We start from the raw sequence: 17,408 nt of genomic DNA, 5'->3' as shown, positions 1-17,408 counted from the left end.
ATATGTCCGCAACTCGTTCCATGAGCGTCCAAGATCATTGCTGCAAGGATTTTACAGTCATATCAAACTATGGCTCTGCGGCCAAATACATTCATGGACCTCGGTTATCAATCTCTCTTGCATTCGGTAATGCCATATATATCAGACATTGCAGTCCTTTATCCATATCTTGATGGCGTCCCATGACCTCTCTGCCGTGGATCATATCACACACTGAATATACATTAGGTCATGGACTTCGATCACACATTCTTATGGACTGCAACCTATTGGTATCCGATCGAGAAGGATAGATTAAATGTCTCCTCTCAGCCTCACAGCAGCAGCAGACTGTTCTGCTATGCCGGATCCTTATCTAAGGGATCTGATGTTGGATTGGTCTATCCGGAGAACATGCTATCCGAGGTAGCAAGCTGAGGCAATCCGAATTACCTTTCTTTGGGCTGATCTTTCTTTTCCACTAGCCCGTACTACAATCTAGTCGGTCCATGCTAGTGTCACAGATCTGTATAAACCTTTTAACCTCTCTTTAGGTTGGTTTAGTATAAACACAAAGAATTTGAATTTCTTTATTAGTTTACATATGGACTGAATTTGATCGTTCTTATAGAACTCCTTTACTAGTATTACATACTATATGCAACTGCTTTGTTTCAGTCCATGAACAGCTTAGGAACAATGATGTCTTTTATCCAGTGATTCATATGCTGCTTACTACATCTTTATATGTCAATCTAATTTCTTTCTTATGACCAGACCTTTGTCAATTTCGAAATTGTGTAGCAGAATCCACCACATAGGAGTTTATCTCCTTATAATCTGTTCCATGGTCTCTGTGAGTATCCTTGTGTAACAAGCTATGATCGTATGCTGTTAGTAGGAAACATGAACACCTTTAGACCTCGTGATCATGTACCACATCTCACGGTTTCTTTTCCCTCACAAGACCCATCTATTTCACTGGTTTATATCAGATGGTGTTTCTGTATATGTATGTATGGCCAATACGCCTATCTCTTCTTTATAGATACTTTAAACCCCACGTTTATCTTTTCAATCTAATCTTTAATTTTTATGAGTACTCTTTCATGGGTTCTGATCCTCGTTTATATCTTTATGTTCAAGTGCTACTCTCTTATGTACAAATATATCTTTATGTGTTGACACTTATATATGGTTCCATTGTGTTCCAGACATGATCTAATCGATTTGAGATTTCATTATCCAGGACCTTTGTTACCTAGTAGCTTGGCGTCCCAAACTACATGGTTTGGTACCTTAGATGTTTAGCTGCGTAGCCTTTTCTCAATGTCTAGTCTGGTTTCCTTATGACCTCGGATTTGTATTCTATGCACTTTTCTCTTTTTCTTTCTGAGGTTCCTTATCTTATGGAACACTTTGGTCTATCTTGTATAGACTCTGTAGACTGTGTCTCTTTCTAGGACATCAGATTTCGTTTGGTGCTAAGCTGGTTATGACTTAGTCATTCTTTTCTTTTCTTTTCGGGTCAGTGTCTGGCATCTCGATTAGCTAGCTATGTATAATCTTTTCTTTCTTTGGACGTCTATAAGTCTAATCCGAGGATCTTTGCCAAGACAATGATGGTTGATACCATTCTGTTTCTTATCATTCTTTACTCTTTACCAGCTTATAGCTTTCTCCTTTTAATGTTGGATAGTCGGATTCATTGATCATGCAATCCGTGTACCTGGCCACTTTCTGATCACCCATATTTGGCTCAAGGTCTCTTAGAAGTCGTGGGAGAAAGTCATACTCTTATCCAACATATATTCACAATCCTCTTCTGAGGTTCCATCTTAGACGGCACATATGTCTGTGGTGGTTTATTCAAAGTCTCTTAAGATGGTGTATGTCTGGTTTATGACCCATATTCAATCTGAGATGAGAATATCTATGCTCACTTATATGGCCTGATATATTTTTACTTTATATACATGTAAATCCATGATGTCCCTAAGCTTTAGGATGGATGTCCGATCCTTATAGGTAATGGACTGCACGGCCAAGCCGTTTATATCATGGTCATAGACCATGGTTCACGAATTTGTTCACGAATTTGTAGTATTGATCATGTATCACGGGTTTATCCTCTCTCCCCTTCATGAACATGCTATAATTTCGTGATGTAGGACAATAAAGCCTAATGAGTTTCCCTTTGTGTACATGTTTCACAACGTGAGATCTTATGGGATAACTCTTTGTGCCTTCTCAATATCAATCTTTGCATCAAGTTTAGACTAGGATGGCTAATCCGGTCTTTCCATAAAGTGTATAATTTTCGTGGGATATATCAGTATGATCACCACGGCTCTTGCCTCTTATCATACTGATCTGTAGCTTTGTTTTGATCAGTAGATTACATAGGTATAGTCTTGACCACTTTCTTAAAGGGTCTTAGGCGTTTTCTTTCTTTCTTAAATCTGAAGGAACTTGTTTCCTTTTGCCCATTGTTTCTATTTGGAAACCATATTAACTCAATGGGTCATACATTCTTGGGTGTATATAATGCCCTTTAGGCAATGCCTTGGCCATAGATTTCTTACTAGGCTACTATACTCGTACTATAATGCCTTTAGGCAATTTCTTTATCAATAAAATCATTCACATTATCAAGCAAAATCATGCAAGATATAATAGCAATGAACTCAAAGCATTTCATAAAACAATATGACAAGATGTCGATTTTAGTCTTTGAGACAATCAGAAGTCTCAAAATCCAAGAGGTCGTCCTTTTCAAGGTCGGAATCATCACCAGCATCATACCCGGTATCATGAACCATATGGGCTTCTGGGTTCTTGTTCTTAAGGCTCTCTTGATAGAGCTCACATAGATGTTTAGGGGTTCTACAATTCTTGGCCCAATGGTTACTCATCGCGCATCTGTGACAAGCTGATTTGGTCGAGTTAGACGGTTTGGATATGCCGCCTCGACCATGGCCATAACTGCCTCGGCCACGACCATAGCTGGAACCACGACCACGGTTATTGTGGTTTCAGATCAGTGTATGAGGCGAAGCCTCTCTCTCTATACTACTGTTGCAGCAACACGTTCGTCCAATTGAACGTGGAGAATGTTTTATCAAGCAACTCTTTCTCGGTTACTTCCTCACCACAAAGTCTCATCATTGAGACTATCTTAAACAATACTGAATTGTATTCATCCACATGCTTATAGTCCATAAATCTGAGATTCTTCCACTCATGTTTAGCCTTTGGTAATAGCACCGTTTTCTGGTGATCATATCGTCGCTGTAAAGCGGTCCAAAGGTCTAGTGGATTCTCCATGGTGAGGTACTGATCTTTTAGACCCTCAATGAGATGGTGGCGTATAATACTTATAGCCCTATACCGATTCTTATCAGTCTCATTGTTGCCCTCGATGATAGCATCACCGAGTTCCTTTGACCTCGAGTTAATCTTTGTGTCAAGTGCCCATTGCAAATAGTTGTCTCTGGAGAGATTAAGGGCAGCATAGTCTAGGGTTGAGATTTTCGACATCTGAATCACATTATCATTCGAAATTTAGGGTTTCACAATGTGATCATGTGGCCGCAAGACAATCAATAATCTCGGCCACAAGCAAGTCTTATACAATCATGTTTTCAAACAATCTAAAACGACCATGGTGCGATCAATCATAGATTCTATATTAGGCCGCACGGCCATACAATTATATGATGCAAACTATTCAAGTTTATACGATCTATATGTCATGCTGGTCGATATTTTAAAACAAGACGAATGAAATTCATATTCAGTTTTATATATTTATGCAAACAACCCTAATCAATCGGTTTCTTATTATGAAAATTAGAGTTTTGATTTAAGCAATACTAGAATTCGATTTTAGCAATATGAGATCAAGGTTTCAAGGCCTTAAGATTTTAGTTTCGAGATTCAATCAATCTATTAATCTTAAAACTCAGATCATCAATCATTCAATCAAGCAAGAACAATTTAAAATCGACTTCAAGCTTTATGGTTTTAGGGTTTTCGATTCCAAGATTTAGGGTTTTCATAATTCAGATTAGAACAATCAATCAACATGTTCTAATGGAATCGATTTCAATCTAGTGATTATAAGATGATCAGTTTTAGGTTATACCAATTTTTAGGGTTTATCAAGAACATTGGATTTCCATAATAATGGATTAGGGTTTTAGGGTTTGATCATTATGTTCTTATATTAATCGGTATACCTTTGTTTGTAGGGTTGAAACCGGACCACCAAAGAGAACGGATGAACCTTGAGCTGCACACGGACGGACGCGAGCTGGCTGTCGTCGGATGCGAGCTGAACGGGACGGGACGCGTCTGCTTCCTATCGGGTTTGCAAGCGGCTGATCGGGATTGCGAGCTGGTTGATCGGGAACACGAGCTGGCTGTGATGTGAACGGAAGCTGAGGTCGTCTAGGATCAGGAACACCTTAGGGATGGAGCTGATCGGTTCCTGACGAGCTGGAACGCGAGCTAGGACGAATTAGGGTTCGTCGGGATTAAGTTAAAGTCGCCGGCTAGGTTAGGTTTAAGGGATTGGCGATTTTAGCTTAGATTGCAGAGAAAAATCGTGCTGAAAACGTGTTGTAAAAGAATGGAAATTCTATATGTTTCATTAATGAATAAGACATCCCTTATATAAGGTTTACAAGATAGAGATAAAAGGAAAGAGTACAAATCCTAATCCAACTAGATTTAGGATAACTACTAAATACATAAATGGAAAGATTACATATACAAGGAAAATGAAATAGGATTTTCTTTTCTCTAAAGCTTGTGGCCGCCTCTCTCTCTCCTCTAAGGCATGTGGCCGCCTCTCTCTCCTCTCTCTAGGGTTTCGACTATGTCTCTTTCTTTTAGGGTTTGGGCCGGTTATGGACCGGGCCGGTTATGGACATTCATCACTTGATTTATAACACTCGTCCAATTGGGGATGTAGTATTGAATACAAGAATTTAATTGATCATAGAATAATTCAATTGAAGATATAAACAATAGCTTTCAAAGTATTTTAAAAGATTTGATAAAAAATTTAATGCATTTGTCTAATTATGTTGTTCTGGATTTTAAGAGAATCTAAATAAATTTGATAGATATTAATTCCTTTAAATTCTATGAACTTTTACACAAGGAAAAAAATTGAATAAAAATTTGACTAGTGAAAGTTACAAAAACTTAAATCATTTTATTTCATATAATTAAAGAAAATCATTTAAGAAAAAAAACTTGATTAATGAAAATCAATGTTCAAGAAATTGTTAGGCGATAAATAAGTGCTTTATAAAATATTATTGATTAATTGGGCACCTAGAACTTGTATGTGCTTGATTATGCGTGTAGAACGATTTTTAAAACACTTAATAATAGTAATTTAATTAATTATAAGGCAGTTTTATAGGAATATAAATTACGACAAATAATATATTTATATCTTTGTCAAGATGATAACATATTTTAAAATTTATAATGAAAATTAAAATTTCAAATCTCATATATTATAATGATCAATAAAAATCTTGACTTATATATATGATAGATAAGCGATATAAAACTTATCTTAAAATCCCAACCCAAAGACAAAGAATTGGTTCTATACATTTTTAGTAAATTTTCCATTAAATTCCTTTCAAATACAATTACCACAAGATCCACCAAAAATTAAATAACACAAATATTTAATGGAATTAGGAAATCACTAAATTGAATAACACTAGAATTTATAAGACTAGGGTAAACCGTAAATAAATTATTAGTACAAATTTATTTTAAATTTTTGATTTATTTTAACTAAAAGTAGCATTGTGATTTATAATTTTTTACAACAATTTTATTTATGTATTTTACTATTCATTTTAGAAATTATAAAAACACATTTAACATAGTGTCAATATAATCCTACATTTGTATATTCTTCACATATTTTAACAACACAGTGATTACTATTCCCTCTGTCTTTTTATGTAGGCAGTTTTAGATGAATGCACAAATAATAAAAAAAAATATTAATTTTTCTAAAAGTAGCATTTGATATTTAAATTAGGTGTAGTTAAATCAATTATAAATAAGTATATATTATTTGATTGGTCATACTATACCCAGTAAAGGTAAAAGTTACTTAAAATTATGAAAGTTACTTATATTTTGAAACAAACAAATTTTATTTAAACTACTTACAATAAAAGACAGAGAGTATTATCCTATTTAATATGTACAATATATATTAATCTTAGATCTCGAAGTTTGTAAGAAATAATCGAATAACCATACATGATGCATCTTGTGATTTCACATGAATTTGTTAGCAGAAGCTAGTTTAAATTAAAAATGGTTTACAAATTTTATAAAATACAAATCTTGAGCTAAGTGTTTTCTATTCAAGTTGGATGTTTATAACGTTAAAGAAGTATTTGGCCATATATATGCCGGGTACGTTCTGTATCTTAGTGTGCATAGCTGTCGGTTTAATACTACGTCGTTACATATAAGTGTTGTCACGATATCAAATATAAATAGGACGACTCTCCTTTACAACTGCTAAGTGTTAGATTTGCAGTGCTCTCAACATTTTTGGAGAATAGAGAAAAAACATAATAAAATTTTTGAAATCGACAAAAAGAGTAATCTAGTCTAAGAGTTAGATTAATCAGAAAACTGTTGTTAACATTAAGTTTTTACGTAGCCAAATTAGAGAAAAGGCTATGTTTTGGTTTGCTCTTGATCTTTTAGGGAGAATGAAAAGAGATAAAATGTAAATGCACATGTGAATTATAAAGTCCACGGTATGCTTGAGTGCCTTTTCATGTTTTTTTAGGATAAACTACACGAAAGTTGTTTATTCTGATCCTCTGCATAAAAGGTGTGCAGCTTCATCTTATCCTTCTCACAAAAGTTGTGTGCTTCGTTGACTTTGTAAACTTGCTCACATACTTGGCATTCTTGTAGAACTTATTTTTATTTTCTGGAAAGAGAAAAGTTAAGAGGTCATCGAAAAAGAAACAAAACTCCTTCAATCTTTACTTCAAGCTTAGCCTGATTCTTATCATAAGGAGCTCCAAAATAGTTTTATTCTCATGCTTTAACACTATTGACATAGTCAGTGACTAATTGGATATGCTCTACTTTCTTCTAATCATCTTACATACACCTATTATATACATACAGATTACTAACTACACAGTGTACATACTACATACACCTATTATATACATACAGATTACTAACTACACAGTGTACATATTACATACACATTGTTGCAATCATATTATCAGCTTAAAGCAAGGATTCCTCCCAATCCTCGCATCAGAAAAGAGTAGCTAACAACTAACTCTATCACGGTAAAATCATAATTTTAAATTGGTTAAGGGAGAAGAGTTTCTTACTGATAAAAGCATTTCTGTGAATGTCATACTGTTGAAAAAGCCGCCTGCCGAGTGTGCTTTGTTCATAAGCTAGGCAGGCGTCACCTTTGTTCTTTCCCATCTCAACAGTGTAAATCTTGATGTTATAGGGCCGCTGATCTTTGTAACCCCTCTTCTGCTTGATTCTTCCAACCTATTATAGATTCAACAAAAAGTGCACTCCCCATCAGCAAACCAATAAACAAATACAGAAAGATGAATCTACTCCAAGGTAAAACTTATTCCCAGATGTAAAGACACAAAAGAAGTAAAAAAGACCAGTGTAATTACTTGACCAATGCCTCCAAAGAGATCCTTGAGTTCATCGGTTGTCACATCTGGAGGTAAATTATTGATAAATATTATGGCATTATCACAATTCTTGTCGCACTGCTTGACTTTTTCAGCAGGTGCATCTCCATAGCTAGGTTCCTGGCGTCGAGGAGCACTATCACCATCGTAACTACCACCTCTACCACCCCGACCACCAGTGCCCGGTGCATCACCGCCATAACCCCCTGTGGGACCACCATAAGAAGGGGGACCACCAGCATAGCTTGAAGGCAGGGAACTGCTTCCATTCCATACCCCATGGGCGGAGGGTAACTGCCAGAACCATCATAGGATGGAATAGCCGCCAAAGGAGGTGGAGAACCCTGACCATAAGAACCATTACCCCTACTATCACTACCATAAGAGCCACCACCACCACCACCACCAACGCTCCTACTGCCACCATCATATCTACTACTCTCATAGCTCCTACCACTATCATGACTACTATCACGACCACCACCAAGATCGCTGGCACCTCGGCCACCTCCTCGGTCACCAGTGCTAGAAGGAGTAGGTGCCCCACACTTGTTACATTCAACTCTCCATGCAAAGTTCACGTTCCCACAACTATATATACAAAACAGTTTAACGTTAAACAACTCCAAAACATACTATTCCACAGAGAATCCAATTTCAATCATTACACAGGCAGAAAGAATGGATTAAAAGACTAAAGAAGTAATTACCTTGGGGTAGGGCAACGCCAATCACCATCTCAGCCGCCACCATCTCTGCCACCACCACCTCTCCCGCCACCGCCGCCACCTACTCTTACACCGCGATCACCTCCTTGATAACCACCACCGCCTGAATCGAATCAAATCATTAGCAAATTTAAAGAAAGTAATGATTCAACAGAAGAAACCAAGCTAGAGATCTAAAGAATCATAAAGATGTATCCTTTCAGATCTAGAACAATCTAAATCCCATACCTTGGTTTCCTCTACCGCCGCCACCGTAACCACCGCGTCCGCCGTATCCACAGGAGGATTAACAACGAATCATCGAGTCTTGGGCAATCTCAAAACCGCCATTGTTGGCAGACAGAATCCGAGTCTTAGAGTCCATGAATCCTAAAATTGTGTCGGAAGAAGATTAAAGTGTTATGGGTCTATCTTGTCTGGATTTTGTCCCAAACATAATTAACTCATTGTCTATAACCTAATACTCGGGAAAGCCCAGAAACAAAACACAAAAGCTTTCGATTTGTAAATGAGTATGCCACGTGTCGTCACGATGTCACCGGAATTGATGACCTGCAATCCGACGTGGACCCCCTGGGAGAGAAGGAAACTATACTTTATAACTAGTGGCTGGGCGGGTGTATTGCCATTGTATATTTAAGTTTGGTATTTGTTGCCCTAAAATGGGAGTGAGTTTTTTTTTGTTTAGTTTGATAGTACTTAATCTGATGGTTTTTGCCTTTTGTACGCAGTGGTAAACTGTTTCGGAAAAGTAGAAAAATGACTTTGGTCGAGTGTGAAATTTGGCAATCATTTGGATCGATAATTTATGTGTTATTTGTTAAATAATAATTGTATTTTGTGATAATATCGTCTGTAATTTTTTTAATATATAAAACATACAGATATAAATTGTTTTATTTGTAAACGAAAACAGGCGGACTAACAGTTGTGCTATTTAAATCAAAACTTAAGAAAAGGAGTTTTATGAAATACACAAATTTATGTTGTTGGAATTACACATTAATATTGCCGCTTTTATTGTCGTGAGTGTTGTTATGTACGTAGCATAAGAGTTGTATGACTTATATTTTGTGGAAATATGTTTTGATATGTTCCTAACATGCATTGATTATATGTGGTTTTGTCTTCATTGAAGTTTGTCCAAACATATATTTCCAAGATTTTTATCTCTTTTGCATAACATGGTTACGCCATATAAGTGCATGATATTGAGATAGAAACCTTCCACAGCTAATTAGAGATGATAAAGTGTTTAATTGGTGGTTTTTTTTGTTTGATATACTCTTGCATATAGTGAGTTTAGACTTACCAACAAAGAGACATCTTATCAATAAAACGTGGAAAACGATATTATAAATCAACTTCTCTCTTTTTATTCGTTATTTTTTCTATTTATCATATTGACTTTAAATTAAATTATTTTATTAACTAAATTTTTTACTAAATTAAAATTATACTATACATTTGAACTTAATTTTTACACTGGATGAAAATTACTTACTTTCTACAAATCATTTTTAATTTAACTTAATAGTACAGAAAATTATGTTATTTATTTGACATATTTTATTGGTGGTGTTAAATCTCTTATTGTTACTTATAGCTTAAGATACTTTCAAATGAATCCCTTTTATATATTAGAGATTACGATTTATTAATTTTATTTTTGACATATATGATTTTGAACTTTCAGTGTCTTAAGATTTTTTTATTTTATTAATTAAACTTTTGTCTTGTTGAAAGAGTTATTTTTATATTCTGAAAGAAAAATATTTTTAAAATAAAAAATAGAGTAAAACTAAATAAATTAGTACACCATTGTTTATGTTCTTTCCTTTTTTTTTTCTGAAAACCTTTTCTTGAACATCACTGTGATTTCCAAAATTTTCAAATTAGTTGGTGTCTAAATATGATGCATGCATTATATAAATTAAAAAGTTGAGATTAGTGAAATTTATGTGATTTATCATAAATATAAAAAGTCTTTAAAACATTCAATTGAGGTTACTGGTTTTGGATCCTGAATTGTTAGATGAACACATAAGTACTTTTTTCCTAAACAAACTGAAAGAACCCTTAAGAATATATTTACCTAGGCAGACGAAGGCTAAAAATGGTAGAAACTCCAAATATTAACTGTGAACAAAACGACAAATACTATAATACATTACAAATTAAAAATCAGACACAAACCAACCAGATAACCAATTATTTGCAAACCACCCTTCAAAACTTGTATATCATATTAAACCAGACCATGACTCAGTAACTTAAAAACACAATGACCTGACTCTTTTTCACTCCTGCTTACACTTCAGTGGCCTCTCACTTTGTTGACCTTCCGCAAGTTGATTACTTCCAGACTTTTGTTAGAGATAAAAGAACCTCATGTTATAAACAGCTTTAAATAATTAAGAAGAAATAGAACATAAGTTCTAGACTGAGTGATGTTAAAACCTTCTGCCCAACAGATGATTGCAATAAAACAAAGGGACCAATATCAATCGTTTGAGTTTGAGTTTTATGAAAAAACCGTTTTAACCACACAGTACATTTTTCTACTATTCTTTCCTTGCCCATCCTCTTCATCATCGTCCTTGTCCTCCACCTCATCTTCCTCCCCTCCCCGTCTCATCATCATCAACATCAATCTCATCATCATCGTCGTCCATCTCAAGGTCATCTGCTTCAACAACTTCACCAGTGAACCATGACACACCATTCTAGATGATTTTCTCTTTAATGGTTGATCTACAGAATAAACAGTTGACAGATTTAGATCCTAGACCTGAACTAAAAAGAAAAGAGAACTGTTGATAAAAAAAAAAGCTAAGAGAACTGAAGATGAAAAAGAAGGTACAGACCATGTGTCATAGTCGTGCTCCATGGAGCTCTCCAGCTTGTACAATAAGAAATTATCAGGTTAGCAATTAACGCACTGAAGTACTAAATCAAATATTAAATTGCTTTTGGGGATGGAGATACCTATTCATCATCAGGATCATTGTCTTCCTCCGGAACTTTAGGTGGAATGAAGAATTTGCAGAAACTCTCAGAATCTTTAGTCTAAATGATCGGCTTTTTGTTTTGGATCCCTTCATTGGCTTTTTCTAAGGATCTGCTGAGTCAAATATTTTCTAGGATACCACTTAATCTCCATCCAAGACAATTGTTAACGATCAATAAGACAAGACTTCTTTGTCTTGCGAAAAAAACATCAAACAGAAGATAAGAGCTAGATATCATACTGAATGGCCTTTTCAAGGATATGCTCATCTTCATCAATCATGTGATATGTCTTGGTCAAGATTGTGTTCTTGAAGTAAGGGCTCTGATCAAAGATAAAGTCAGTCTTGAACCCTTTTGGTTCTTCAATCCTGTTCCATTTGATATCCTTAAGAATCACTTAAGAGCACCTTCATCTCGCTCAGTTATATAAAATAATGAGAACAAAAAAACATCAAGATTAAGACAATCCACTTTTCATATAAACAAAAGAAGAGTATCCTGAAAACGAAGATCCTTATCTGAAATTTCTTTGTTATTCAATGGAAGTAGCCAGGAATCCAGTACTCCTTTCTCTGCAGAAAATAAAAAGAGACGGTCATATCAGTTGAAACATGATTTCAACATCATTGGAAGCTAACACACACCTTCGACATCTTTATCCGATCCTTTTGTTTTGTTTTTACTTCTTCAGGTACACCTTGAAATTCAAATACACCATTCACAATCTCATATCGATGTATGTGATTCATCATTTAGTAAAACATAAAATCATCAATATCAATTATACTCGTACGACCGAGTGAAGTCTTACTGTTAACTGAGGAATCAAAATCAAAGATCACAAATGAAAAGAGAAGTTACATTTCATCTAGGTGGAAGATTGACTCGCCTGAGTCTCTCTGAGAACCTCGCTTCATGACAGTGAGACTCAAGTTCTCAAGGACAGCCGAGCGTAGCCAGGCCAAATACTACAACTTGTTCAGCAAAAAGATACAAAATCAGCACAAACAGACATAATAACAATCTCGAGTTACAGAGACAATCCTCAAACCAAAGTCTGTTGTTCTAAATCATTTTAGTGACATCGAATCAGTAAAAGCAAGAACCGCTACTATAGTTTACAAAAACTTTCAAAAGTGAAATAACATTCAAAGTAAAGATGAAGAGATAATCCTCAAAGCGAAGTCCAGTTCTATGAATCATCTTAGTCTAATTGGTAGCTAAAACAAATGCCTAAAGTAAACCCAAAATCTCCGCTTCGTCCTAGTAAAACTGACCTAAGAACACTAAGAAGGACTGTTCGATCCTCCCCGGTAAGAGCTACGAAGCAAACATTTATAGTCAGAGCTTTAATCGGTTACCTTTCGAGAGAGTAGGAGAAGTGGTGGAAACAACATAAATGATTGGATTAATGTAGAAGATCCACGAAAAATGAAGCTGTTACACATGCGTTGATCGGAGGATCACCGAAGAGACACTCCTATTTTATTCAGCAGCTACTATGTCTTCGATAATGACTCTTACTCTAAAAAAAATTGGGTTTCCATTTGAAATGAGTAGGAAAGTCCAATAAACAAATGTCCGAGAGAGAATTTTTAGATCGTTAAAATAGAGTGACATGTGGCAAAATTTGCCCCATGCTCTGATGCTGATGTGGCACAATAAGGATACACTAAAGTCTATTTTATTATTATAGATAATAGATTTCAGAAGAATTATTACAAATACTTAATCTAATAACATAAAAGTTTTAAATAATAAAAGTTTAAACAGAAACTTTAATTCCTTCAAATTCAATTGAATTTCTAAATCCAAGAATAATGAAACTTGGACCAATCTAATGACATGAAAAACAAACGGAAGAAGATATGAATAGAGCCCGAGAATAATATCTTTGGCACACAAACCCTATAATAAGAAAATGAGTTAAATTAGTACAAACTAAACTAAATATGATGAACCAAAATCACAACTAAGGGAATAAATTCATTAAACTACTCTTAAACATACACATATACATACAATGGAACAAATAGCAGAAACAACACATTATTTTTAACACACACAAGCTAGAAATTCACACATCATCGTTTAACAACGTTGTTGACAAGAATGAAAATAACTTCTTTTCCCATGGAATTCTACATATTGGATCACCTATGCGAATAAAGAGAAACCATTGATGACAAATAGTAAAGCCGTAGAGGTTTACAAGGATGCATTGAAGATATTGAATTACTCAATACAAATTTGGTTGGGATATTGTGGTTATGCTGTCCAAAGATCATTTGATCACATATCTATCCCAATATTATTTGATCATCAATCAATCAGAAAGTACGCGTTAATTATCACCACCCCCTCCAAGTACATCCATATTGAACTTGTGTTTTCTTTGTTGACTGCAGCTTTTGTGCTTTATTTATTCATTATTTCAACATAGGAATGTTTTTTCTTATCCCAATCATCCATAACATAGGAATGTTTTTTTTTCTGTTTTTTTGTACGCAATCATACATTTTCTTGCTTATTTATCCATTTCAATATACATAAATCATCTTCTCTTTGAATACCCTCCAGCACTCCAGACATGGGCTTTATCGGATCTACCATCGAGGGACAATTCCCGAGTACATCAGTTTATGAAAATTTTGATTTCTTTTTGTTCAGAGCCCCAACAAAAAGTATATTGATGCAACGACTAGCCAAATTCCCATGGATCATGTGGTTCTTATGGAAAGCAAAGAATGACAAACTGTTGAATGGAGTTTAGGTATCACCTATGGACTCACTTCAAAAGGCTACTCAAGAATGCGAGGAGTGGGAGTGGCTGGTGGCGCAACAAGTGATGACGATAGGAAATGCAAAGGAGTGATCACATTCAGATGACCAGGAGGAGATGAATAGGTTGCATAAATCCAGATGTCAAGTGGATGCATCTTGGGCAACCAACCAGTCTACTTTTGGAGGTGGTTTCGTTATGGAGCTGGAAGACGGGTCTATGATTTCTGGTTCTCTGGGGGGAAACAAGTCCTCACTCCCCTGCACGTGGAGATAAATTCACTACTTTGGGCTATGCGAACTTCTCTCCATATGAGGCATGATACTATGCATTTCGAGTCGGACTGCCTGCAAATGGTAAAGTTGTTCGAAGAAGAAGATTTTTGGCCATCTTTGCCTTCACAGAATGGGAAGAATTTTTCCATATCCGTTCTTTGTTTACGCTATTTACTCTGTCTTTTATTTCTCGTGATTTTAATGTTAGAGCCGATTTCCTTGCGAAAGGAGCTCGTGCGAAAGCTTTTGAATTTTGCCATGTAAACAATGTGGTTCCTCCGGGTTAGCTTTTCAGCCTAATCCATTTGAACCGGTTGAATAAAGTACGGTGTTTGCAGTAAAAAAAAGATAGATGAATATATATATATTGGATGTATTGAGTTTACAAAACCCCTGAAGGAGGCTTCTTAGCTGCAATTGATGTCACTTGGCTAGTAGGCAATAACGTCCATACCTGTTTTCAAGCCGTCTAGTAGCACAAGGATACCTATAAAATATGTTTACTCTTAATAAGTCTTGTTTTTTCAACCAACTTTTTATATGTATGATTATCATGAGTACCATTACCATAGCGTATTCAAGTTTTTTTGTGTGCAAATTATACATCCAGTTTAGACTACGTAATTTCCGGTTTAATTAATAGAATTTTTCAAAATATGCTAGAGGAGGTTTCAAGAAAACATCTAGAAGTATCTAAACATTGATTCAGTCAGCTAGTATTAAAAATCAGGTAGCAAAAATGAAAGGCGAAAATAAGGGCGACGAGGGCGGCGCTAGGGTTTCTATCTCCGTTCACCCATTTCGAGTGCAGATCTGAGTAGCTAACATCCAGGAGAGCTGTTTTGGGAACGTAGACACTCGTCGCCGGTCTTCTGGTAACCAGATCTGAGAATTTGTGGAGTTTGAGAAGTAGATCTATAGCGTTTTCTGGTCTCTGAAGTTCATTCTACCCGATTTTTCTAGTATCGGAGTAGCTCATTAGGCCTATGTGGCATCAATCTTTGATTTGGTGTTGGAGTTCGAAGGTATCTCATACTCAATCTGAAAGCTTGAAGAGAGTGAGATGAATCGTCCAAGAAAGAGGAAGAAGTCTTCTCTCCTCAATGAGCTTAAGGAGTTAGAGCTGCTGGGAGAAGGAGAGTTCGTAGACATACCGGAGTTGGAGAATGAAGATCTGATTGAAGAGAACTCAATGAGCATAATAGTCAGATGCCTAAACCCCACGGTCCACAAAGTTGGAGGATTGGTGAAAGCTCTTCCACCTATTTGGGGTTTGGAGGAGAGCGTAAAAGGTAGAGGGGTCGGGGAGAATAAGGTCCAATTCTTCTTCCAGCATGAGAGAGACCTGCAATATGTGCTTATAAAAGGACCATGGTTTGTGAATGGTTGGATTGTCTCCCTCGGCCAATGGTCTCCGAACCCGGGCCCCGAATTCCTATGTCGCATCCCGTTCTGGATCAGAATCAGAGGCATTCCAGTCCACCTCCTCAAGAAACAAGCGGTCGAAGGCCTGCTGGGGCCACTGGGGAGAGTGGAGAAAGTGGAGCTCCACGCAAAGAACTCTTCCTCAGTTGAATATGTGAGAGCAGTTGTGTAGATCAATACTGAAGAACCCCTCCAATTCGAGAGAACCGCAAGGTTAAAGTCAGGAGAGTTTGTCCCAACAGAGCTAGAGTACGAGAAGCTGATAAAGGTGTGCTTTTTGTGTAAAAGACTCACACACTATCAGATCTACTGTGATATGCAAGAGGATCTGGCTGTAGACTATAGAGAGTTGAGAGCGAGATCTAGGCAAGATACAAGACCAGAAGCTCGGTTTAGTGTGAGTAGACAAGGAAAGGAGGACCAGGGAGTAAGGAGTGCAACAAATGGGAGACATAAAGGTTCCAGAACTTCTAAGTCAGAGCTAGCCCCTCGAAGATCAACTAACCTGCCTAATAGAAGAGGGTTGGAGAGGAAAGAAAAAAATGTGGTGGGAGAAGCCTCGCAAGTATGGGTACCAAAGAGCTCCCAAAGCTTGCCACTGAAAAAAGTTGGGAGATCAAGGAGTACAGAGGAGTCGTCAGCACACCCAGAAAATAGAAGCACCTCACAAGGAATGATAGGAACTGGTGCATCATCTGGAGCCAGCCAAGAATCCCCATCAGTTTTTAAAAGGCTTGAGGGCCAGAAGGAGACCTCCCCACAAGAAAGACAGCTCTCGGGATCTCAGAGAAAGGAAGATAGATCATCCTCATCAGTGTTTGAGAGACTGGGTGGCCATGATTCGAGCTCGTCTATAGAAAGACAAATTGAAGATACAGAGCCAAGTGGGAACAAGAGGAGACGACTTAGTAGAAGCGATGAAAGTGTTCAAAAGAAAGCAAGGCTTGGAAGAGAACACGAGGAAACACCTCCATCGGTATTTGAGAGACTAGGCTCCAGTGGAAAGGGCTCTGGAAGCAGAAGCTCCGGAGAGAAACATCATTCTGCCTATATGGCAGCCAATGCCCCTAACCGTTATGCGCAGCGGATAGTGTTAGGCAGCGGCAAAATTGTTGAAGAAGGGTTGATGGTTGATGCCAACCCTTCAACTCCAATATGAGGATATTGAGTTGGAACTGTCAGGGGTTGGGGAATACCCCTACAGTTCGACAACTCTAGGAGATACACCGGGTGTATTCTCCGGACCTAATATTCCTCAGTGAAACAATGAACAGGCGTTGATATATGGAAAATGTAGTGGAGAAACTTGGCTTTCATGATCTCAGGACAGTGGAGCCTATAGGGAAGAGTGGAGGTCTAGTCGTTTTATGGAAGGAATCGTGCAAAATTGAAGTCTGTCAGGCTACTAGGAGGTTAATGGATCTTAAGGTGATCTGGAAAGACAAAATGTTCTTCTTGA

At 36.7% G+C, this 17,408-nt stretch overlaps 1 protein-coding gene and 1 pseudogene across 1 annotated transcript; both read right to left on the bottom strand.

The window, feature by feature from the left end:
• Positions 1-2,705: 2,705 nt before the first annotated feature.
• LOC125575336 lies at positions 2,706-3,519 on the bottom strand. Its single transcript, XM_048748969.1, has 2 exons — positions 3,056-3,519; positions 2,706-2,985 (listed from the first exon to the last, which is right to left on the bottom strand). The coding sequence occupies exons 1-2, from the start codon at positions 3,517-3,519 to the stop codon at positions 2,706-2,708; spliced, it is 744 nt and encodes a 247-aa protein (XP_048604926.1).
• Positions 3,520-6,641: 3,122 nt separating this feature from the next.
• LOC106355777 lies at positions 6,642-12,120 on the bottom strand (annotated as a pseudogene).
• Positions 12,121-17,408: the final 5,288 nt, after the last annotated feature.

This window comes from Brassica napus, chromosome C2, assembly GCF_020379485.1.
Source record: "Brassica napus cultivar Da-Ae chromosome C2, Da-Ae, whole genome shotgun sequence".
NCBI lineage: Eukaryota > Viridiplantae > Streptophyta > Magnoliopsida > Brassicales > Brassicaceae > Brassica > Brassica napus.
Note: the sequence above shows the minus strand (reverse complement) of the source record. Positions and strands in the feature narration are given on the sequence as shown.

Excerpts from the sequence above, each read along its gene's own strand:
- LOC125575336 (XM_048748969.1), bottom strand. The coding sequence starts at position 3,519 with ATGTCGAAAATCTCAACCCTAGACTATGCTGCCCTTAATCTCTCCAGA. Across the intron at positions 2,986-3,055 it reads ACGAACGTGTTGCTGCAACA|CTATGGTCGTGGCCGAGGCA; the intron begins GTAGTATAGAGA and ends TCGTGGTTCCAG.